The 26,179-nt window shown below is 43.0% G+C and overlaps 1 protein-coding gene across 4 annotated transcripts in view; it reads left to right on the top strand.

Annotated features, from left to right (window-relative positions):
- ABR (ABR activator of RhoGEF and GTPase) overlaps window positions 1–26,179 on the top strand; it is a 353,402-nt gene that overhangs the window by 184,533 nt on the left and 142,690 nt on the right. For all 4 annotated transcript variants that reach the window (XM_044283775.1, XM_044283776.1, XM_044283778.1 and 1 more), the window contains one exon: window positions 16,006–16,110. In XM_044283775.1, the coding sequence (XP_044139710.1) occupies window positions 16,006–16,110 (105 nt within the window). The remainder of the gene's footprint in view (window positions 1–16,005; window positions 16,111–26,179) is intronic.

Raw genomic sequence — 26,179 nt, 5'->3', positions numbered from 1 at the left:
AAGAAGGCAATGTTCCTATAGAAAGAGCCGTCGCTCCCCCCCATCTATAATAAGACCTCATTCATCCACTGCACCCGAAGAGGAGAATATTGCCCGTGCTACGCTTTGCTTTTCAATTCCAATGGAGACTTTGATCTTTGTGACACTGCATTATATCGAACAAAGACGAATATTGCACATTTGTGGCATTTCATTAGACGCTTTATTTGCTTTGCCTCCAGCTTGTTTTGTTTTCTCTTTTTTTGTATCTCAGAATGATTTATGGTGTTAATACATATCCAGGCATCAGTGTAAAAGACAGCACCACACCTGTGCTGCTATTATAGCTTAAAGGGGTTGTCCACTTTTTTATTTTTATTTTTTAAAGATAGGGGTGTTATTAGAATAACTAAAAAAGACATTCTCACTGTCCTGGACCCTCCTCTGTTCCAGAATCCCCTTTCCTATCCTTTCACCTCTGCAGCTGTAAGGTAATATTTTGGCCACTCCTTGGCCTCAATGGATATGGCATAAGTCTGCTGAAACTAGTGATTGGCTGCAAGAGTCATGTGTAGTATTTGAGCATGTCGATTGGTTGCAGCAGTCATGTGTGGTGTATAGGCACTTTGGTTGCAGCAGTCATGTGTGGTGTATAGGCACTTTGGCTGCAGCAGTCACGTGTGGTATATGAGCATGTCGATTGGTTGCAACAGTCACGTGTGGTATATGGGCATCTTGATTGGTTGCAGCAGTCACATGTGGTATATGGGCATCTTGATTGGTTGCAGCAGTCACATGTGGTATATGGGCATCTTGATTGGTTGCAGCAGTCACGTGTGGTATATGGGCATCTTGATTGGTTGCAGCAGTCACATGTGGTATATGGGCACTTGTGTGGTATATGGGCACCTTGATTGGCTGCAGCAGTCATGTGTGGTATATGGGCACGTCAATTGGTTGCAGCAGTCACGTGTGGTATATGGGCATCTTGATTGGCTGCAGCAGTCACGAGTGGTGTATGGGTACGTCACCATTAGAGTCAGGGAAACCAAGCCCACAGGGTAGGACAGACCCACAATGAGGACGGTGTGGGAGGGCGAGTATAATTTTTCTTTATCATGCCCCATTCACATAAGCCTATTTTTGCCCTGCTTCCAATCTGCATTTTTTGTGGATTGGATTCGAACCCATTAATTTCAATGGGATGTCAAAAAATGCGGACAACACACTGTGTGCTGTCCACATCTGTATGTTCATTCCGCCGTCCTGCAAAAAAGATATAATGTCTTAATCTTGTACGTTTTGCCATCAACAATAAGCACTGTTACAACAGGACAGCAAGTGTCATCCATGTTTTTCTGCGGATCCTCCTCTTGCGGACCGGAAAGGACATATGATTGTGTGAATGCACGCTTATTCTGATAGCATCCTCCATACAGTATATTATCTTATTAAAATTTCCAAAAGCTGGAAAAAAACACCTCATTTTTGATGATCACCACACAACCACAGGCACTTTGTGTGTTGCCGTATGGCACCTCATCACAGAGGTTTTCTCTCCGAGAAGCGACATTATATGAATGATGAAACAAACCTATTTGGGGAGGGGGCGGCTGTTTTAGCCAAATACAAATACCTGCCTAATATTGTTTTGTTCTCCCTCTGGACTCCGGAACAGCTCTGACCCTGGGAGGCATGGACCCCACAAGACCTCTGAGGGCGTCTTGTGCTATCTGGCCTCAAGAAGATGTTGGCAGCAGGTCCTGTAAACAGAGTTGGGGGCCTCCATGGATTGGCTTTGTTGTCTATCACATCCCACAGTTTGAGGTCTGAAGGATTTTGAGGCCTAGTCAACACCTTGAACTCTGTCATGCTCTTCAAGACATTTCAGAACAGTTTTTTCAGCTTGGCAGCAGCATTATCCTCCTGATAGGCAGCACCGCCATTAGGAAGTACTGTTGGCATGATGGGGTGTACTTGTAATGTCCACATGAATATGGACACTTTGTGTCCCCGCCGTATAGAACTTTTGGTCCTTGTGGCAAATTTCATACTCTTCCGTGTCCTCTTCCTTCATGAGTTGTCTCTTAGTAGTCCTAACATGCTAGAGGAGGATGGTTTGGCAGTGCTTTTTAACAATTGACGAGCCTGTAGGAACTGGTTGTCAGTACAAGTCGTGTCCAGTTCCCTCTTCTTTGGTTGAATTTTACAGGCAGTTTTCCCTAGTTATTATACTGTGCTTGAAATAAAAGGATTTTATATAATATTGTAGAACTATTTGATGTAGGGCTGCAGTAAACGATTATTTAAGTATTCTATTGATTATTTTTTACGATTAATAGAGTAATCTAAAAAGAAAAACCTTCTTAAAATAATGTATTACTTTATAAAAATTTCCCTTTTTCCCAGTGCCATCAGTTCAGCAGCCCCTCCATGCCATGTCCCCTAGTGCCCCCATGATGGCACTGCCATCAACCCCTCCATCCAGATTGCCATGAAGTCCCCCTTTCCCAGTGCCTCCATGCCATCCACCATGTCCCCCACTCCCCCAGATCAACCCTCAGAGTGCCTAATCACAGGTGCCCCCATTAACCCCTCTTCCCCCCCCCCAATACTTTTATACATGGCAAATCATAGGTGCTCCCATTAACCCCTCTAACGCCAATAACGTTATACATGCCAAATCACAGGTGCCCCCCACCAATAACTTTATACATGCCAAACCACAGGTGCCCCCATTTCCTCATGACAAATCACAGGTGCCACCATTTTTTTGCCTCAATTACATCGATTAAATCGATGAATCGTTTCAGCCCTAATTTGATGTTTCCCAGTGCCCCATGTAAACTATAGCAACAAATACGGCATTGCTCCCCAGACATTCACCTTCCATTTTTAGATCTGTTCATTCTGGGCTACCTAGTTCCTGATCCTAATGGAAGAGGCAGAGAACAGTCCGAACTGCTGCAATGTTTTTTTTGTCTACGGATCAGTCTATATATTTATTTTGTGTGTACACACAAAATATTGTCATAATATTAAGCTAGTAATTATTATGTAGTAAAGTATACAGCATAAAATACAGCTTCAGCGATTTCTAAATTACACGATACACATGTAATATACAGTTTCTTAGTTTTCATAATTTTTTATTTAAAGGGAACCTGTCATCAGGATTGACATATATATAAATTATTAAATAGTCTTACTGTGCATCCTCCAGTCATTCCTAAACTGTTTGTCTATGCTCAAAAGTTTTATATTCATGTTAAAAAAATAACTTTGAAAATATCTCTGACGTCATGACAAGGTTCCTCATGGAGTCACGGGCCGTCTCTCCGCTCTCACGCCCATCTCGTTCTCCAAGACCTCCCCTCTGCTTCTCCCACACTGCCCCTTTGCTTCCTGATGTAATGGCCGGCCAAATGAAATCTCGAGCCAGAAGACTTCCTGCCATGATGCGGCCATGTGCAGGTGTATACACCTCGGCTTCAAGTGCTCACTGTGCATGCTTGCGTTGTGGCAGCGCATAGAGATTCTGCTCGGCCGGCACTGATGTCAGGAAGCAAAGGGCCGGTGTGAGAGAGGCAGAGGGTCTTGGAGAGCGAAATGGGCATGAGAACGGGGAAATGACCCGTGACTCCCCTCAGGCAGATCGCCCCAATGACTCCATGAGAGACGGTTTAAAAGTTTTATTTTTTTTTTTTCTACATAAATACTTTTGAGCATAGCCAAAGACAGTTTAGGAATGATTGGAGGATGCACAGGAAGGATATTTAATCATCTCTATATGTCAATCCTAGGGATAGCTTTATTTTTGTTGTTGTATTCTGCTAATTTTGGACGAAAAATTATTTTTTCAATTAATCTTTATTAAAAAAGACTTGCGGACTCCCTGCTTCTCACCGAATCCGTAATCAAACCGATAAGAGTTGAGCTATAATGAGTGTTTATGAACTACAAATCCGACAATTAGAGCATCTCTCTGGCGGACGCAGTAGGAAGCTTGCCAGTCTTCAAATGCGCTGAAACAGAAAGCTGTAGGAGAAAATCTGTTAGAGATCAAATAAAAAAAATAAAAAAACTTCTAGCCTAAAGTTAAGTAGAATGCAATAATAAAATAAAATGCCTCCAAAGTGCCCATAGTCTTTCATAGTGGTCCCTCAAGATACAATATTAATTGGTTCCTGGATGACCATTGTATGCTGAAACCATTGTAAGTTGAGTAATTGGTGCCAAAGCCCCAAAATGTCATCCAAGATAAGAGAATATGAAAATTTAAGAAAAATTTGCAGATAACTAAGACCGATACAACACGTCCTTACATATAACAGTCAGGAATAGCTGCTAATTAGCAACTACTACAGCTATTTTACCAGAGAAGTCACCTTGATTGGTTGGATCTGAGTCTGAGGAATTGTATCTCGAGTCTAGTTTCAACTTACGATGGGTCAGAAAAGACCATTGTATGTTGAAAATATTGTATTTTGAGGTATCACTGTAAAGACAAAAAATAACTATCGGTGAAGTCACGCTTCCTTAGTCATCCTTCTGTCCCTCCGGTATGGGGCTCCCAGCCATAAGGTGGCAACAGATGGAGGGGCATGTATTCAGACATGTCATACACCCTCCACTGCAGTAGCACACTGTGCACAGGACAATAGCGCAGGCACAGTAGAGGAGGCTGAATAATGTGTCCACCGTTTGCAGCCATCTTAATGAGGCTGGCCGAGCAAGGAGACGTGGCTTCACAAAAATAGAAAAGGGAACACATTTGTTATAGAAAAATAATGTATATAATAATATATATTCCTCACTAATCTACATTTGTTTACTTTACTACACGATGATCAGAATCAGATGACATATATACGCATTAGAAGGTTGGGTTTAAGCCATTTCGTTGAACCACAAGTATATTTAGCCACTTGGATGCATGTTCTGTTCCCTGGTTGGGTTTGTGGTTTGCATTTCTGGGAATGACATAAAGGACGTTGGAAATGCAGCAGCTACTTCAATCGCAGAGTATGAGAAGTAGCGACAAGGTCAAAGCCTAAGTAATCTTTTTGAAGACGTTCGTGACCACTGACGTCAACAAGCAGCCTTAATATAATGCTATAGCCTGACTGAGGTATAATAATAACCTCCGAGTCCCAGAGATGTATTCCCTCCTTTACATGTAGATGGTCAAAGAAAAACAGGTTTTTGCTTATGAACATCATAACAGGTAGAAGCAAGCCTGGTCTGCTCTCCAAACGTACAAAAAAACGAAGCTCAAACCACCGATTACAGCTGCGTCCTCCCAATCAGGTGACTGATCTTGTTGTGCTCAAGCCACTTATAGGGCTTCCAATGCAGGTTATATCTGAATGGAGGGCAGAAGGTCCAGTTTCATGAATGATAAAACTTGACTTGTATATCGTAGCGTGAAATCCCCCATGGCATAGCTTACGCATTTTGAGCCTGTGCAGCTCATAGTCATGAGTAAGAGCTGCATAAGCAGGAAGCTGTACTGTATAGAGTTTAATCTATGAAATAAAAGTCAAGTTTTATCATTCATGGTACTGGACCTTCTAACGTCTATACGAATATTTCCCACACTTGCTGGTCTGCTCTCCGCCATCAATGCATCTGTAAATCTCCAATATCGACTTATCTGTTCATAACACTCACACGAAGGTTATGAAGAGCTCACTCCACCTGGTGCTGGTGATGTACGTATATGTCACTGTTCCATACACCTCAGGGCTCATGTACACGACCACATGTATTTTGCAGTCTGCAAAACACGGATCTGGAAAAAATACAGATGGCGTCCGTGTTTTTTTGAGGATCCATTGTAACAATGCCTATCCTTATCCGCAAAACAAGAATAGGATATGTTCTATCTTTTTTGCAGAACTGCCATGTGGAAACGGAATGAAAATGGAGTCATTGCCGTTTTTTTGAGGACCCATTTAAGTGAATGGACGTAAAAAAAAAAACCTGGAACAAACATAGAAAAAAAATATGTTCCTGTGCATAAGCCCTTACTTAGCTGGTACTTAAGCCAGTTTCACACTGACGTTAAGCTTTTTCACTGCCGGATATGTACTTTGTACCCTTCACTGTAACGGAGATCGGCCGGAGATCCGGCCGCAGCACGGCAAGTAATCCTAAGAGGCGTCCGGACAAAAACTGCTGCGTGCAGTGAATGCGGCCTGGCAGACTTTCTGCAGCACACGTGTGCAAACAGTAGTACGGATCCGGCAGGCTGTTTCCATGCCGGGAAGGCTTAAAAGGGTATTCTCATTTCAAACAATGGGGGCATAGCACTAGGATATGCCCCCATTGCCTGATAGGTGTGGGTCCCACGTCTGGGAGCCGCACCTACAACGAGAACGGAGTGGGGAAAGATGTGGCTGGAGGACCCTGTCCACCACCAAGCGCTGCTCCCGTAGAAGTGAATGGTAGCGCACTGCGCACACACGGCCCCTGCTCCCAATCATTTCTATGGGGCAGACGGAAATAGCTGAGCCAGCGCTCGGCTATTTTCGGCGACCCTATAGAAATGAATGGAAGGCAGCAGCGCATGCGCAGTGCACCCTCCGTTCATTTCCCAGCTCCGTTCCTATTGTAGGCGCGGGCCCCAGAGGTGGGACCTGCACCTATCGGACAATGGGGGCACATCCTAGTGATATCCCCCATTGTCTGAGATGGCAAAACCCCTTTAACGCTAGTGTGAAACTGGCCTTAGGGAGAAGTGAATAATCTGCTTGTGCAGGAGCATAGGAATGGGCATGTTGAAATACATCATGTCCAATCCTTCTTTTCCTGACTATATAGTCAATGACTCCCATACACATTAGGTGGGCTCAGCTGACCTTCACTTAATTTGTATGGGCACCTTAAAGGGAACCTGTTGCTATGCAAATGCAGTGTAATCTAACACGAGCATTTTGTAGAGCAAAAGGAGCTGAGCAGATCAATATATAGGTTTATGGTCAAAGAGTCTGTATAATTTATCCATTAATATTCCTGCTCGTTCTGTTCTTTGAAGTCAAGGAGACGGTCCTATCAGTGATGGGACCGTCCCCTTGACTTCAAATCCAAGAACGAGCAAGAATTCTAATTAATGAAATACAATTTACTAATCTTCTCGGCTCCTCCTGCTCTATAACATGCAGCCTTCAGCTCATATACCATGTTCAGTGTGACAGGTTCCCTTTAAGTGTGGCCATACATTTTAGGTAGCTGAATGCTTGTTTGGCCATCCCTGGCCTGGCACGCATGTGTTCTGAAAGGGCAGAGGGGAGACAGCCACTGTCACACGTCTCGTAGCTGCTTATGTCAACTTAGAACAAAAGGATTGGGCGTGTTGAAATCCAACAGCCCAATCCTTTTTTTTTTTTTTCTCTCCAAAACCTGCGGCTAGAACATAGTGTAAGGGGCCCCCATACACTTTAGTTTTTGAAACGTTTTATTGTTAATACATCTGTAGTGATACCGGTTAACATACAGAAGTACAATGTGCAAATATTAGGCTTTGATACATGTTAAGTAGACGTATACATCTTAATAACACACATGTATATCCTATGTCTGTATCACTTTAATAAATACAATGTTAAACCGGTCAATTTTTTATTATTTTTTTCCAATATCCTCACACACTGAATATAAGTAGAACTAAAACAGAAATTAATAAGAATGTTAATAAAATGATTTGGTGTATACTAGTGTGAGGTGTAAATGGTTAGTGGTTTCTGCTCAGATGGGTTGGGTAGGTTTTCAAAATTTTCTCCATGGACTCCATTCCCTGTCAAATAGACTCAAGGTGTTTGTTTCCCAGTGGGCAAGTTATTCCATACCGCAAACCTCATCACATTTGGTTAACAATTGTGTCTTAAAGGGAGAACTGTTCATTTCTCCCCATACACTTTAGATCAGGCATTTCTCAACCTGCGGCCCTCCAGCTGTTGTAAAACTATAACTCCCACAATGCCCTGCTGTAGGCTGTTTGTGCGTGCTGGGAGTTGTAGTTTTGCAACAGCTGGAGGGCCGCAGGTTGAGCATGCCTGTTTTAGATGGTCGACTGGCCCTGCTGAAATCTGTGGCTTCAGCTGACATTAATGTGAATGGCTGGCTTTAGGCTCACAGACGTGACATCATCTCCTTAATTTTCATTCATTAGCGATGGAAGTTTTAGTAGAATCTATCACAGTTTGTAGAAACAAAAGATTAGCCCTGAGAACATCATGTCCTAACAGCGTTTAATTCACTTGTGCAGGATCGAGTGTTTTATTTCTTGTAAATGCTGCTCCTGAACATGGTGAGACAAGAATCGGGTGGGGTTTAGTGTCCTCTGGCAGAGTTCTTTCTATGATTTTTTTTGTCAAATGGCTGGCACAGGTAGCATACATTCTTACACACCCTTATCTTTAATAATTGTCTGAAAATAACATCTTAGTACATGAAGCAAATGGAAAAGATGACTAGTTTTATTGGTACTGTTTCTAAGGACTTTATCATTTTTGTACCTTAAAGTGGTATTCTGGTTTTAATGATTACATTTATTTATTTTGAGAATAGGATGTTGAACAATTTTCTAATCTACATCATTTAAAAATTTTGCTCACAGACCTTTATTTTATCCACGCAGTAGCCTCTCCCTAAAGAAAAAAATTGAACCGCCCGTTTTAGTCCTGTAAAACGCATCCACAGGAGAGCTGGATAGGACTAAACATGGCGTCAGTCATGTGAGCTGTCATGTGACCCTCACAAATATCATGTAGTATACTGAGGAGCAGAACATATACAATATATACTGTATTACTACCTGCAGCAGCACCTCATCATTATGTCTGTCCATGTAGAGACACAGCTCTGGGTGTGTTGTGTGTTTTTACACTAAACTTTATTAACAAAATCCTAACATCACCTAGAGACAGGCAGCCATTTTACAACATCACCTAGAAACAGGCCGCCATGTAAATACACAGTGTTGTTGTTACTGTAGTAACCACAATAAAAATTATTATTCCACCACTAGTCTTATTTACTTATAACATGAATGTTTCTCGTGTGCTGACTCCGCACTTGTATGTCATGTAACACTACTGCATACTGAATGTCATAAATAACATGATGTGTAGTGTGGCACATGACTGATGCCATGTTTCACTTAGGCCATGGATAAATCACACATGACTGATACATGGGTTATAACAGGGATCAGCAACCTTCGGCACTCCAGCTGTTGTAAAACTACAACTCCCAGTATGCTTCATTCCCTTCTATAAGAGTTCTGAGAACAGCTTAGCAAGTGTGCATGTTGGGAATTGTAGTTTCACAACAGCTGGAGTGCCGGAGGTTGCTGATACCTGGGTTATACCATTCTTCTGCATGTAGGGGTCAATCACCTGATATTAGAAAGGGTTGTATGCAGAATTTTAAATAGATGTAGATTAGAAAATTGTATGATTTCCTATTATATAAACAAGTTAAACAACATTTAAATGCTCTTTAGTAAAGGAAGCAATATGTACAGTGCTGTGCAAACATTTTAGGCAGGTGTGGAAACCAGACTGCAAAGTAAGAATGCTTTATAAAATAAAAGGAATTGTTAGGCTAATTTCGCACTAGCGCTAAAATCTTAGGCACAGCCGAATACTACCTTTCCCAATTGGAGCCCTTTGATTATAATGGAATGGAACCCGTTTCCTGCATTAGTGCCGGGATTTGGCCAGAAAAATAAAAAAAACTGTACAAGCATCACTTTTTGTCTAGCCAAATTATGGCACTAATTAAACAGGCCTGATCCCTATTGGGTCCTATTACAGTCGATGGGTTCTGGGGGGTAGTATGTGACTGTGAACTCTGGCAGGCTGTACTTCTGACGGAAGATTTTAGCGCTAGTTTGAAACTAACCTTAATGCTTTAAGTATATTTCTTTCTTTCTATTTTTAGTTTTTTTAATCTGTTAACAAAATGTTACGTGAATGAACAAAAGAGAAATCTAAATCCTATCAATATTTGGTGTGACCACCCTTCGCCGTCACCAATAATTTTTGTAGGCACACTTGCACACAGGTTTTGAAGGAACTCTGCAGGGAAGTTGTTCCAAGCATCTTGGAGAACTAACCACATATCTTCGGTGGATGATGGCTTGCTCACATCCTCCTGTCTCTTCATGTAATCCCTGAAAGACCGGATAACATTGAGATCAGGTTTCTGTGGGGCCATATCATCACTTCCAGGACTCCTTGTTCTTCTTTATACTGAAGATAGTTCTTAATGAGATTGGCTGTATCTTCTCAGTCATTGTCCTGCTGCCGAATAAATGTGGAGCCCATCAGACTCCTCACTAATGGTATTGTCAAGACAGACAGGATAACTACCAGAAGAAATTTGTAGATGGCTTATAAGTAAAAAAAAAAAATATATATATATATATATTTCAGTATATTCTGTGCATATGAGTGCTGGATAGACTGCACAGACACGTTACTACGCCTTCACAGATCTACTTCTGGTCCGCTTCCTGTCCTGGATCGATACACTGGAAATTCCCAGGAAGGCCCGCTGAGGCGTATCACCATGGATAGGACCATATCGTAATCAAAGTCTGTAGTGCAGCTGTGGGTTTGGTCCTGTAACGTCAAGTAGTCATGTCATGGTAGAAGCTGTGACATTTTTAATGTCCAGTAACAGACCTCCTGTAAATATCTTCTTGTAGGTCTCCTGTAGGTTACGTCCACACGGGAAGTTAACTATGCCCTGTGCGGATTTGCTGCAGAAGTTTTAAAAGTGGAACTGCCATGGATTTCCATAGGGTAAAATCTGCCGTGAAAGTCTGTGACGTAAACTGCCATCCTGCAGATTTTTTTTTATAAATGTTTTTACTGTATTATTTCTGGCATAGGATATTGCCATCAATAATGAATTAATGGTTCAGGACTGCTTCTTTCTTGAATAGCTCTTTGTCCCCCTTCGCACTTTTGCTGACAATAGATATACGGTAAGTTTGCACGGATTTGGCCCTCAGAGCTGTACTCCTTCAACGAGCTTCCTGATGAGGGGATGACTGCTCCATTGTTGGGATTGTTTTTATTATGTTGGGAAGGTTTCATTGGCTGGCATATTGTAAATTGCTTGTATAGAGTAAATGTTCTTGTCTGGTCTGTTATAGAGGTTTATACCGCTCACATTTCTCATTGCTTCTTGATCTGCCTTTTTATATTTTTTGTTGGGCAGAAAATAACATGAAAAATGTCATAGTACTACTGTATCAATCTGCTTTTATGAAAAGTGTATAAAAGGAGCTTAAAAAAAAGCGCTTGTCTGCACATAATGGATCCCTCTGCCTTGTGAAATGAGCAAATAAAAAACGCCAGGAATATTTTAACCTTTGTCCGAAAGATTCCGCCATTGATTATTTCTTGTACTTCCGACTTGTTTTTTTCTCTCCACTGCAGCTCAAATTCCTCAGGCACGTGGCCGTGTGATAACTCTGTATTGTAGGGCTTTGTGCATATGGAGCCTATAGGGGGCCCACACTGTAAGTTGATAAAGAGGAAATTGTGAAAATTGCTTTTTGGGAGAAAATAGTTGCATACTTCTTTCAGACAAGCGTGTCCAGTGCGAAAAACACATTCCGTGCGTGCGGAAGCATAATTTCCCAATGCGGACACTGTGGATGACTATGGTACTATGATACAATATAATACAGTGTCTGCACACAGCAATACAGTTTTTTTCCCCCCCATATATTATTTTTTTTTTTATTTTTTTTTATTATTTTTGCAGGGTGGTTTAAATTACATGTTATCTATATTGTTATCTTTATTGTATAGGTTGCAGCAAACCAGGGTGGATAAAAATCAATCATAAAAAAAAAAATTTAATCGATTTTTTTTTAATTTAAATCAGATTTTTTTCATATAAAATGCTTTTTGAGGAAAATATATTACCATCCAAAGGTTATTCCATCATGAAATAAAGATTTGTTTTTTAATTAATTAGAATAAGTCTGTATGTGACTTCCATATTGTTGAATGGATTAGGCTACTTTCACACTTGCAATCGGGGTTCCGCTTGCGAGTTCCGTTTGAAGGCTCTCACAAGCGGCCCCGAACGGATCCGTAAAGCCCCAATGCATTCTGAGTGCATGCGGATCAGCTCAGAATGCATCAGTATGGCTCCGTTTCGCCTCCGTTGTGCTGAGCAGGCGGACACCCGAACGCAGCTTGCAGCGTTTTGGGGTCCGCCTGGCCGTGCGGAGCCAAACGGATCCGTCCTGACTTACAATGCAAGTCAATGGGGACAGATCCGTTTGACGTTGACACAATATGGTGCAATTGCAAACGGATCCGTCCCCCATTGACTTTCAATGTAAAGTCAGGAGTCCCTATTAATATACCATCAGATCGGAGTTTTCTCCAATCCAATGGTATATTTTAACTTGAAGCGTCCCTATCACCAAATCGGATTTGAGTTAGATTGTGAAAACTCAGATCCAACAGTATATTCTAACACAGAGGCGTTCCCATGGTGATGGAGACGCTTCAAGTTAGAATATACCAAGAACTGTGTACATGACTGCCCCCTGCTGCCTGGCAGCACCCGATCTCTTACAGGGGGCTGTGATCAGCACAATTAACCCCTCAGGTGCCGCACCAGAGGTTAATTGTGCGTATCATAGCCCCCTGTAAGAGATCAGGTGCTGCCAGGCAGCAGGAGCCAGACCCCCCTCCCTCTCCAGTATTAAATTCATTGGTGCCCAGTGCGGCCCCCCCCCCTCCCTCCCCTGTATTAAAATCACCCCCCTCCCCCATCATTGGTGGCAGCGGAGAGTTCAGATCGGAGTCCCAGTTTAATCGCTGGAGCTCCGATCAGTTACCATGGTAGCCAGGACGCTACTGCAGTCCTGGCTGCCATGGTTACTTAGCAATTTTACAGCATTATACTTACCTGCGCTGTCTGTGGCCGGCCGGGCACTCCTCCTACTGGTAAGTGACAGGTCTGTGCTATAAGCAATGCGCCACACAGACCTTTCACTTACCAGTAAGAGCATCGACTGGCCGGCCACAGACAGCGCAGGTAAGTATAATGCCTCTAAAATTGCTAAGTAACCATGGCAGCCAGGACTGCAGTAGCGTCCTGGCTGCCATGGTAACCGATCGGAGCCCAGCGATTAAACTGGGACTCCGATCGGAACTCTCCGATGCCACCAATGATGGGGGTGATTTTTATGGGGGGGGGGGGGGGGGGGCTGCACTGGCCACCAATGAATTTAATACAGGGGAGAGAGGGGGGGTCGCACTGGACTGGGGAGCGAGCGGGGTCTGGCCCCTGCTGCCTGGCAGCACCTGAGGGGTTAATTGTGCTGATCACAGCCCCCTGTAAGATCGGGTGCTGCCAGGCAGCAGGGGGCAGTTATGTACACAGTTCTTAGTATATTCTAACTTGAAGCGTCCCCATCACCATGGAAACGCCTCTGTGTTAGAATATACTGTCGCATCTGAGTTTTCACGATGTGAAAACTCAGATCTGAAAAGCTGTTATGCAGACGGATCCGCTCTGAACGGATGCAAGCGTTTGCATTATAGGTGCGGATCCGTCTGTGCAGATACCAGACAGATCCGCACCGAACGCAAGTGTGAAAGTAGCCTTAGGCAGTGGCCGAGGGACAGACAACAGAGGGTTGTAGTCAATGGAGTATATTCAAACCATGGTCTTGTTACCAGTGGGGTACCTCAGGGATCTGTTCTGGGACCCATATTGTTTAATATCTTTATCAGCGAAATTGCAGAAGGCCTCGATGGTAAGGTGATGACACAAAGATTTGTAAAAGGGTTGATGTTCCTGGAGGGATACACCAAATCGAAAAGGATTTAGGAAAACTAGAGGAATGTGTGACCTCATTTGGAGTATTGTGCGCAGTACTGGAGACCATATCTACAGAGGATATTGATACTTTGGAGAGAGTTCAGAGAAGAGCTACTAAACTAGTACATGGATTGCAGGATAAAACTTACCAGGAAAGATTAAAGGACCTTAACATGTATAGCTTGGAAGAAAGATGAGACAGAGGGGATATGATAGAAACTTTTAGATACATAAAGGGAATCAACAAGGTAAAAGAGGAGAGAATATTTAAAAGAAGAAAACCTGCTACAAGAGGACATAGTTTTAAGGCTACTTTCACACTAGCGTTGTTTAAATCCGGCGTTCAATTCCGACACCGGAACTGCCTGCCGGATCCGGAAAAACATGTGAAAACGGATTACATTTGAATCCTGATCAAGATTTTGATCACAATGTAAAAATGCATTGGAAAAAACGGATCCGCCATTTATGGCGGACTTTGACTGAACACACGGCGCCGGATCCGGCGTTAATGCAAGTAAATGGGAAAAAGGCCTGATCCGGCGTTCAGTCAAAGTGTTCAGGATTTTTGGCCGGAGGTAAAAATACAACATGCTACGGTTTTCTGAAAAGCCTGATCTGTCAAAAAGACTGAAATGAAGACATCCTGATGCATCCTGAACGGATAACTCTCCATTCAGAATGCATTAGGATAAAACTGATCAGTTCTTTTCCAGATTTGAGCCCCTAGGACGGAACTCAGCGCCGGAAAAGAAAAGCGCTAGTGTGAAAGTACCCTAAATTAGAGGGGCAAAGGTTTAAAAGTAATATCAGGAAGTATTACTTTACTGAGAGAGTAGTGGATGCGTGGAAAAATAATAGGTTATTTTGCCACCAATCACCCAATGAATGAGCAAAACGAATAGGTCACCAGTAGCACCTAAAATGATTGCATGCGTACATGGTGTTCTGCTGCCGTCAAGCAATGAATCGGTATGGGAGGGTGAGCGATTGCAGTAGCGATCACTTATCCCCTAGGGAGGAGATAACTGCTGCATGTAAATTATCTCTGCGCAGTTATCAGGGACTAACAGTTCGGTTCCAGTCTATCTATGCATTAGCCTGTGTATAGGGGCCATAAGGCGTCTGTCTCGCTGTGTATGTTTTACCTACTTGTATAATTACGTTTTGCACTATTATCTCATTTACTCTTAGGACAGGTCACACTGTGTGCCGTGCACCCTTCAATTTTCAGGGTAAATTAGAGCTAATCCCAGGCTACTTGTGCACTGATTCTCAGGTCTCCTATACTGACCTTTTCCTTTATTACAGCTGATTCTGATACCAGTGAATATCTGAAATAACACATTCATATAACGTATGACTGGCGAACAATACCTATACATTAGTCATAGATCTGTAACATGCAACGCCACAAATAGAATGTCTCAGCATTAGGCATCATGCATACGGCCGCTGCCCGGCTGTGCCCATATTGTGGCCCGCAAACAGCCAGTCTGCAATATGCGGGCACCGGCCATGTGCACCCCACATCACTGATGCGGACCCATTCACTTGAATGGTTCCGCAATCTGGAAGGTGCAATGGAGTGCTTCCTTGGGGTTTCTCTCCGTGCTTCCACAACACAAAAAAAATAGAACTATTTTTTTGAGGTGCGGACGGATCACGGACCCATTCCAGTTGAATGGGTCTGGATCCGTCTGCAGAATTCGCACAGATCTTGTCCACTAATCGCACAGATGGCTGCGCCTCTATCTGAGACTTCACCTCGCTCACGCCAAGTCTAAAATTGTGAATGTGGTGAGGGTAGGGAACAGGCCCGTCTCATTTACCATTTTCTACGCCTGTTTTAGGCGTAGAAAATGGTCTAAATGTAAGACAGCTAGGAATCTGTCTTATATTTAGAACTGGCACTGGATGCGCCGAAGTTATGGGTAGGTTGGCGGATCCACTGCCAGCGCAGGGCTTTTATTAAGACTGGCGTCTAAAACGCTGCAGTGACCCACTCCGTCCAGTGCCAGAGCTACTGCAGAATAGTTGATCGTCAGGGTGCCAGACCTCCAATCAGATAGTGATGGCCGATCCTGAGAATAGGCCATTACTTGTAAAGTGAATAAATTTACCACACAAATCTAAATATTTTATCTCTTATTACAGGGAGAAAGCGAATCTGATAAAGGGCTGTTAATGCGAAAACTTGTCCTGTCTGGGGTCCTGGCAAGTGAAGAGATCTATATTAACCAGCTGGAAGCACTGCTGTTGGTAAGTAATCTTCATATGGGTATAAGTTTGCAAAGCTGAAATAAGTCCTCTGTCCGATGATCGTGCAGTGTTCATCCACAGGAAGGCAAAATCCCCATCTTGGAGAAAAAGTGAATTCCCAACCCCAAATCTGAAAACTGCCCACTCACTGTATTGTGTAACTATAACATATGATAGTGCGTAAGGCTACTTGCACAGTAGAATTTTTGGCGTATCAGTCATGGATCTGGTTGTATTATGTCTTCTAAAGCCATGACTGTTTTCTATTGTGCCAGATTGTGTCAGAGAAAACGGATCTGTCCCCATTGACTTACATTGTCCCCATTGGCTCCGCTTCGTCAGGCGGACAGCAAAACGCTGCAGGCAGCGTTTTGGTGTCCGCCTCCAGAGCGGAATGGAGACGGAACGGAAGCAAACTGAGAGGATCCTTTTCTATTCAGAATGCATTAGAATGCAATCTGATCCGTTTTGGACGGCATGTGAGAGCCCTGAACGGATCTCGCAAACGGAAAGCCAAAATGCAAGTGTGAAAGTATCATTAGGCTGTGCCGCATTTTTGTTTCAGCAAAGAAGCACTTGTGGTTTTTGCAGCAACATACCCAAGTTTATGGTGCGTTTTCTTCCAGCAAAGGAAAAACACACAGCAAAGCTGAATTACATAAATTACGAAATAAATAGATTTACATTAAAGGGGCTGGCCCATGTTGTACTTTGGGGGCATATCACTAGGATATGCCCCCAATGTCTGATAGGTCTGTCTTTAGAACGAATCCTGCAAAGTGAAGACGCGCACTCTTCGCATGCGTGGCCGTCCTTTATTTGTTTCTATGGGAGTGCCAAAAACAGCCGAGCAACGCGATCGGCTATTTTCGGAAGTCTCATTGAAATGAATGTGAAGTGCACTGCACAAGCGTGGCCACCACTCCATTCACTCCTATGGGGCTTAGCAAATAGACCGAGCAAGCGCTCGTCTATTTTTGGCAGTCCTATGGAAATGAATGGAGGGCGGCCGCCCGCCCATGTGCAGTGCGCCCTCCATCCCTTTGCAGGCTCCGTACTAAATATCTCCCAGTGGTGAGACCTGCACCTATCAGACATTGGGGGCACCTATCAGACATTGGACCAACCCCTTTAGGGGGTTGCAAAAACCACATGCATTTTTTGGGTGCGGTGTTCTGACTGGTGAATTATGCTCCAGCTGCATAAAGCCCCTGGTCCCTAATATGAAATTTGCAACAGGGCCCCAACACCTACAATGTGCCATTTACACTACTGGTGATCTCTTATGTGGCAGATGGGTCCCCTCAAGCACAAGCGCTTTGGTGGGACCACTGCCCCTGCAGCTCCTTAGATCTACCTCTTGTATATAGGGCAGCCACGCAGTTCTCCTACACATAGAAAAGCATTTAAAAAGACTTGTAGCAAATATATTAGTGGATGTGGACATTCAGTGCACTCATTTATTTCAGCCATTTTACATTATTACTTTAGTGTCTTCTTTTAGTCTAGAGTACTTGTAATTGTACAAATGGAGAATGAGTACAGCATGAGAGCCAGATCAATAAATCAGTCAATAGGCCTCGCTACTTGCTGCTCTGTTACGCCCGGAGTTGCATTCATCCTATTTATTGCTGTGTCATTATAGGTTTAGTTAAAACAAAAAATTCCAGTTCAATGTGGTCTGAATGGTGAAATCGATATAAAATAAATGCAAATCACAGTCTGACAGACCTACGTTCATGTCTGAGTGCGGTGTCTTTTTTTAGACTCTGGCTGCCAGGGCAACTCACTGGACCCCATGTTTACTTCAGGATGCCAATGGGTTCCCCTTACTTTGTAAAACCACTTGGGTGCCACAGTTGTCATTGGCCATAACCTCTAAGGGGTTAAAAGGTCGAAATCGTTGTTAATCCTGATGTTGACCATTGGAGCCAAGTATCGACCATTATCAAGCCACTTTTGGCAGTGACTATTTTTTTTTTATCTCTGCCTTTCAAGAAGCAGAACATTTTTTTTTACTGATTAGTCTACATAGCTGTATGAGGTTTCTTTGCGTGGCGAGTTGAATTATTTTGTAATTGCACCTTTTAATGTTCCATATAATTTTTGAAAAAGTATAAATAAATTACAGTGGGGCAAAAAAGTATTTAGTCAGCCACCAATTGTGCAAGTTCTCCCACTTAAAAAGATGAGAGGCCTGTAATTTTCATCATAGGTACACTTCAACTATGAGAGACAGAATGGGGGGAAAGAATATAGGAAGTCACCTTGTAGGATTTCTAATGAATTAATTGGTAAATTCCTCGGTAAAATAAGTATTTGGTCACCTACAAACAAGTAAGATTTCTGGCTCTCACAGACCTATAACTTCTTTAAGAGGCTCCTCTGTCCTCCACTCGTTACCTGTATTAATGGCACCTGTTTGAACTTGTTATCAGTATAAAAGACACCTGTCCACAACCTCAAACAGTCACACTCCAAACTCCACTATGGCCAAAACCAAAGAGCTGTCGAAGGACACCAGAAACAAAATGGTAGACCTGCACCAGGCTGGGAAGACTGAATCTGCAATAGGCAAGCAGCTTGGTGTGAAGAAATCAACTGTGGGAGCAATTATTAGAAAATGGAAGACATACAAGAACACTGATAATCTCCCTCGATCTGGGGCTTTGATCACAAGAACGGTGAGCAACAATCCCAGAACCACACGGGAGGACGTAGTGAATGACCAGCAGAGAGCTGGGACCAAAGTAACAAAGGCTACCATCAGTAACGCCACCAGGCACTCAAACCCTGCAGTGCCAGACATGTCCCCCTGCTTAAGGCTGGGTTCCCACCTGAGCGTTTTACAGCACGTTCCTACGCGCTGTAAAACGCTCAACAAGGAGAAACCAATGATTCCCTATGGGAATGGTTCTCACCTGGCCGTTTTACAGCCCGTACGATCGCGCTGTAAAACGCCCGACGCCTCAAGAAGTACATGAGCTTCTTTGGGGCGTCTTGTCGCGCGTTCCCATACATAGACTTTCGAGAACGCGCGACAATGGGCGTTCGCTTGTCTCTGTATGCGCGATTGCAAACGCCCGTACAATCGTGCATACAGAGCGCTCCTTTCAGAACGCTCAGGTCTGAACCCAGCGTAAGGCAGTACATGTCCAGGTCCGTCTGAAGTTTGCTAGAGAGCATTTGGATGATCCAGAAGAGGATTGGGAGACTGTCATACGGTCAGATGAAACCAAAATATAACTTTTTGGTAAAAACTCAACTCGTCGTGTTTGGAGGAGAAAGAATGCTGAGTTGCATCCAAAGAACACCATACCTACTGTGAAGCATGGGGGTGGAAACATCATGCTTTGGGGCTGTTTTTCTGCAAAGGGACCAGGGCAACTGATCCGTGTAAAGGAAAGAATTAATGGGGCCATGTATCAGTGAGATTTTGAGTGAAAACCTCCTTCCATCAGCAAGGGCATTGAAGATAAAACGTGGCACGTCCCTCTTCCATAAGGTCTTAGCCCAGCTGTTCAAGCATCTCTCTGCTTTTCTAAGTACCATGTGTTGGCGGACGCAGATTAACCCCCCCCCCCCACTCTTGCATCTATCCCCTTTTCACTGATCCGGTCTCTTTTGCCTCATTCTGACCTGTTATCCTGGCGATTTAACTCCATTCACTGTGTAGGGGACCTAATGGAGCAAGGAACACTGCAAACGTTTCTTTCAGCGAGGGACTTTTATAAATACCTCCAGATCCGGCACCTAATCCAGGGTCTACGCCCCACAGGGGTTAAAATGGATAGACTAGCGAGAGTGTATATCACAGGTTGTTCAAAGGGACTAAAGCCTTTGTACAATGCAATCTTACACCCATCCCAGTTTAAGCGCTCCCACCCAATGATGGCTTGGGAGACAGATCTGGGTCAACCGTTTTCAGACGCAAAAAATGGACACACGCTATCGGCATGATACACAAACATTTGACGTGTATATCGCTTGTCGAGTCGGCGCTGAAGACTGTTCTCAGATGGTATTATACCCCTGACAGGTTGGCGCGTATGTATGCATTGGTCTCTAACTGTTGTTGGAGAGGGTGCGGTTGCAGGGGAACTTTATACCATGTGTTATGGCAATGTCCTATTATACAAAGTTACTGGTCAGCATGTCGTAACTTGCTGACCCGAACACTCCCCATCAAGATTAATTGGAATCCACAACTGGTATTGTTATTCGTAGGAGTCGATCTCCTGCCATCCTCTTACAGGCAGTTTCTTCGTATATTTTCTATCACAGCAAAATTGGTGTTGCTGAGGAGATGGAAAACTTCAGATGTACCGCCTCTTAGTGACTTAATCATCGCTCTTAATAATACATATGAGATTATCTCGTTGGGGAAAGGTGGTTTTACCAAATTTCAGTCGCACTGGGCCTCCTGGGCGCGGTCCCCCTTATGCTCCTCCCCGTAACTTACTCTGTCCCACTAAGTAAAACTGTGGATGGATAACTGGCTTAGGTCTTCCCCGTCACATCCTTAAAGCTTGTAAAAGAGCGGGATCTTGACATAGGGGCCACTTAACCGCCTCCAGAACGCCTAATGCAGGATTGCGTTCCGGAGGCGGTCGATTTATTCCTCCTTGACGCGCCGGCGCGTCATCTCGCGAGACGCAAGATTTCCTGTGAACGCGCGCACACAGGAACCGGAGGTAAACAAGCTGATCTACAGCCTGCCAGCGGTGATCATTCGCTGGCAGGCTGTAGATGCGATTTTTTTTTTTTAACCCCTGAAAGGTATATTAGACGCTGTTTTGTTAACAGCGTCTAATATACCTGCTACCTGGTCCTCTGGTGGTCCCTTTTGCTTGGATCGACCACCAGAGGACACAGGCAGCTTTGTAAAGTAGCACCAAACACCACTACACTACACCCCCCCTGTCACATATTAACCCCTGATCACCCCATATTAGACTCCCTGATCACCCCGTCATTGATCACCCCCCCTGTAAGGCTCCATTCAGACGTCCGTATGTGTTTTGCGGATCCGCAAAACACTGACACAGGCAATGTACTTTCCGCATTTTGCGGATCCGCACATTGCCAGAACTTTATAGAAAATGCCTTTTCTTGTCCGCAATTGCGGACAAGAATAGGACATGTTCTATAGGCTCTACAAAAAACGCAGTGTTTTCCCGATCAGGCCTGATCTTGTGCGCACACTTGCGCTCAGTCCGCCCCACCGCAGTCTCAGATTTTTTTTTTCTGATCACTGCAAAAACACCGTAAAATCGCTGCGGCGCTATAAAAAGATCACTTTTGAGGGGCATGGCAAGTTCATAGAAGATTTTTTTTTTTTGTCACAAGTTAGCGGAAATTGATTTTATTTTTTAATTTTTTATCCTTACAAAGTCTCATATTCCACTAACTTGTGACAAAAAAAAAATTAAATCTCACATGAACTCACCATACCCCTCACGGAATCCAAATGCGTAAAATTTTTTAGACATTTATATTCCAGACTTCTTCTCACGCTTTAGGGCCTCTAAAATGCCAGGGCAGTGTAAATACCCCACATGTGACCCCATCTTGGAAAGAAGACACCCCAAGGTATTCGCTGAGGGGCATATTGAGTCCATGAAAGATTGAACTTTTTGTCACAAGTTAGTAGAAAGGGAGACTTTGTGAGGGAAAAAAAATATATATCAATTTCCGCTAACTTGTGCCAAAAAAAAAAAACTTCTATGAACTCGCCATGCCCCTCACAGAATACCTTGGGGTTTCTTCTTTCCAAAATGGGGTCACTTGTTGGGTATTTATACTGCGCTGGCATTTTCGGGGGCCCTAAAGCGTGAGAAGAAGTCTGGAATCCAAATGCCTAAAAATGCCCTCCTAAAAGGTACTCATTGGAATTTGGGCCCCTTTGCGCACCTAGGCTGCAAAAAAGTGTCACACATGTGGTATCGCCGTACTCAGGAGAAGTAGAGCAATGTGTTTTGGGGTGTCTTTTTACATATACCCATTCTGGGTGAGAGAAATATCTCTCTTAAAATGACAACTTTGTATAAAAAAAATGGGAAAAGTTGTCATTTTAGAGAGAGATTTCTCTCACCCAGCATGGGTATATGTAAAAAGACACCCCAAAACACATTGCCCTACTTATCCTGAGTACGGCGATACCATATGTGACACTTTTTTGCAGCCTAGGTGGGCAAAGGGGCCTTAATTCCAAAGAGTATCTTTACGATTTCACAGGGCATTTTTAGGCATTTGGATTCCAGACTTCTCACGCTTTAGGGCCCCTAAAATGCCAGGGCAGTATAAATACCCCACAAGTGACCCAATTTTGGAAAGAAGACACCCCAAGGTATTTCGTGATGGGCATAGTGAGTTCATGGAAGTTTTTATTTTTTGTCACAAGTTAGTAGAATATGAGACTTTGTAAGGAAAAAAAATAATCATTTCCGCTAACTTGTGACAAAAAATAAAAAGTTCTATGAACTCACTATGCCCATCAACGAATACCTTAGGGTGTCTACTTTCCGAAATGGGGTCATTTGTGGGGTGTTTCTACTGTCTGGGCATTGTAGAACCTCAGGAAACATGACAGGTGCTCAGAAAGTCAGAGCTGCCTTCAAAAAGCGGAAATTCACATTTTTGTACCATAGTTTGTAAACGCTATAACTTTTGCGCAAACCAATAAATATACACGTATTGCATTTTTTTTATCAAAGACATGTAGAACAATACATTTAGAGAAAAATTTATACAGAAAAGTATTTTTTTTAAAAATATTACAACTGAAAGTGAAATTTTTTATTTTTTTGCTAAAAATTTGGTAAATTTTGATTAATAACAAAAAAGGTAAAAATGTCAGCAGCAATGAAATACAACCAAATGAAAGCTCTATTAGTGAGAAGAAAAGGAGGTAAAATTCATTTGGGTGGTAAGTTGTATGACCGAGCAATAAACCGTGAAAGTAGTGTAGTGCAGAATTGTAAAAAGTGGTCTGGTCATTAAGGGGGTTTAAGCTAGGGGAGCTGAGGTGGTTAATATGGTGGATTTGGTGATCTCTGTAATGGGGACACCCTTTTGCTCGGTTTTCCTTCCTTTGAGGGATATTTGGCTTTCACTGTGTTGAAGACCCATAACTGGGGCTCCACGGTTATTTTGCATATTACTAAGTAAAACTGGATAGGTTATACTGTGGACGTGGGATGCTAGGTAGTCCTCCATTTTGGGATCCGTTCTAGAGCTGGCGTAGGCAGGCACCTCTTTGACACAGCTATTTATCAGGCAAAAGTTTTAGGTAAATTGTGTTTCCTTTGTTGATTTTGTGCTTCTATGTTTCCCCGAAGCACTGTTTGTAATAGGTCTTAAACAATGTAAAAGCTTCCGGTAACCCCCAGATTCTGTACCTATTTGTATATTGAAAATGGAAATAAAAACTATTGAAAAGAAGATGAAACGTAGCTGGTCTTTCAGCATGACAATGATCTCAAACACACCGCCCGGGCAACGAAGGAGTGGCTTTGTAAGAAGCATTTCAAGGTCCTGGAGTGGCCAGTCTCCAGATCTCAACCCCATAGAAAACCTTTGGAGGGAGATGAAAGTCTGTGTTGCCCAGCGACAGCCCCAAAACATCACTGCTCTAGAGGAGATCTGCATGGAGGAATGGGCCAAAATACCAGCAACAGTGTGTGAAAACCTTGTGAAGACTTACAGAAAACGTTTGACCTCTGTGATTGCCAACAAAGGATCTATAACAAAGTATTGAGATTAACTTTTGTTTTTGACCAAATACTTATTTTCCACCATAATTTGCAAATAAATTCTTAAAAAATCAGACCATGTGATTTTCTATATTGTTTTCTCCTCATCATGTCTCTTAGTTGAGATATACCTATGATGAAAATTGAAAATTACAGGCCTCCCATCTTTTTAAGTAGGAGAACTTGCACAATTGGTGGCTGACTAAATACTTTTCTGCCCCACTGTATGTGTGTGCGTATATATATATATATTTAGATTTATTTCCACCATTGTTGTTTGGACTTCATTTTTTACGGCATTCATGGTGTATAAATTCTATGATAACTTTATTCTAATACATCAAATTTATATAGTTTTTGCATTATTTTACTACTTTTAAACCAGTAAAATCCTGTTTCACCATATTCAGACACCCATAGCATGTTTTTTGTGGGATACATATAAGTATTCATAAAAACACACAAGATTTTTTAATTACCGTATTTTGTTCATTCGATTTATTGGGGGAAGGGGTGGGAATAGGTAAGGATACTGTCACACCTGTGTTTAGGTGCGGGTCCGTCTGGTATCTGCACAGACGGATCCGCACCTATAATGCAAACGCTTGTATCCGTTCAGAACGGATCCGTTTGCATTAGGCTACATTCACACGTCAGTATTTTCCTATATCCCGATTTTTGGTCCGTTTTTTGCGGATCCGTTGTTCCTGAAAATGTTTCCGTATGTCATCCGTATGTCATCCGTTTTTTGCGGCTCCGCAAAAAACGGAAACATGTATAAATTTCAATAATCAAATAAAGTTGTTTGGATGTCTTTGAAAAAAAATAAAAAAAAATTGTTATGTGTTTCCAGGAACTGGATTCCGCATAAAACAGATGACATACGGAATGACATCCGAATGTCTTCCGTTTTTTGCGGATTCATTGACTTTGTATTGTACCAGGATCCGAATTTTGCGGAAAAGAATAGGACATGTTTTATATTTAAACGGACATGCGGAACGGAACAACAGAAACGGACAGCATACATTGTGCTGTCCGATTTTTTTCCAGGACCCATTGAAAATGAATGGGTCCAGATCTGGTCCTGATCTGTTCCGCAAAAAACTGAACAGATCAGGAAAGAAAAAACGGACGTGTGAATGGACCCTTACCATGGTAATGCAAACAGATCCGTTTTGACTTACATTGAAAGTCAATGGGAGGCTGATCCGTTTTTAATTGCACCATATTGTGTCAGTAAAAACGGATCCGTCCCCATTGACTTATATTGTAAGTCAGGACGGATCCGTTTGGCTCCGTTTCGTCAGACGGACATCAAAACGCTGCAAGCGACATTTTGGTGTCCGCCTCCAGAGCGGAATGGAGACTGAACGGAGGCAAACTGATGACTTCTGAGCGGATCCTTTTCCATTCAGAATGGATTGCGGCTGAGCCCTGAAACGGATCTCACAAGCGGACCCAGAAACGCCAGTGTGAAAGTAGCCTAGCAAAAAAGCAATAATTCAGGGCGCATTTTTTTTATCCATTTACAGCATATAATAAATAACGTGCAATTTTAGTAGTTCATACATTTTTAGATACGGTGATACCAATTATGTTTTTTTTTTTTTTTTTCATTAGTAATTTTGTATTTTAAGCCCTAATCTTAAAGAGGACCTTTCATGGGTCCAGACTTTATAAGATAAGTAGCACATTAGGTAGGGCATAAAGCAGGGATCCTATAGTGCTTACTATTATTCCTGGGCGCCGTGCCGTTCACCCGCTGTGCCCTCCGGTATTTTCCCTGCTCGGAGTGCTAACTACTAGCATCGGAACAGGGAGGAGGAGACGCCAGGGTTTCTCAATGGGCATCTCCTTCTTCCTGGCTGTAGCGCTGTCCAATCGCAACGCTCTGTGCTGCGATTGGACAGCGCTACAGCCAGGGAGAAGGAGACACCCACAGAGAGAGACTCTGTCTCCTCCTTATTGTTGCGATACTACTCATTATAATACAAGGTGCCAAAATCAACGGGGGGTTCTTTTGGAACAAAAATCAGCCATGGCATCAGTGGGGGTCGCCCTATAAGGTAACACCCTAATTAGACTTTTGCAAAACTGATGAAAGGTCCTCTTTAAAGGGATCATCCCAGGACTAATGTAAAAAATGAAAGTCTGGGGGACAGTTCTTTCTAACAAAGCTAGAACCAGCCCTGTACCTCTCTACATTCATTGCTCTGCTGCAGTGGAGGAGTTTAAGCATGCATGGGATAGGCATAAGGCCATCCTTCATATAAGATGGGGCCAGGGGCTATTCATAGTATTCAGTATATTAG

Source organism: Bufo gargarizans, chromosome 3, assembly GCF_014858855.1.
Source record: "Bufo gargarizans isolate SCDJY-AF-19 chromosome 3, ASM1485885v1, whole genome shotgun sequence".
In the NCBI taxonomy this organism is placed as follows: domain Eukaryota; kingdom Metazoa; phylum Chordata; class Amphibia; order Anura; family Bufonidae; genus Bufo; species Bufo gargarizans.
This window is presented reverse-complemented; position numbering and strand designations above follow the sequence as displayed.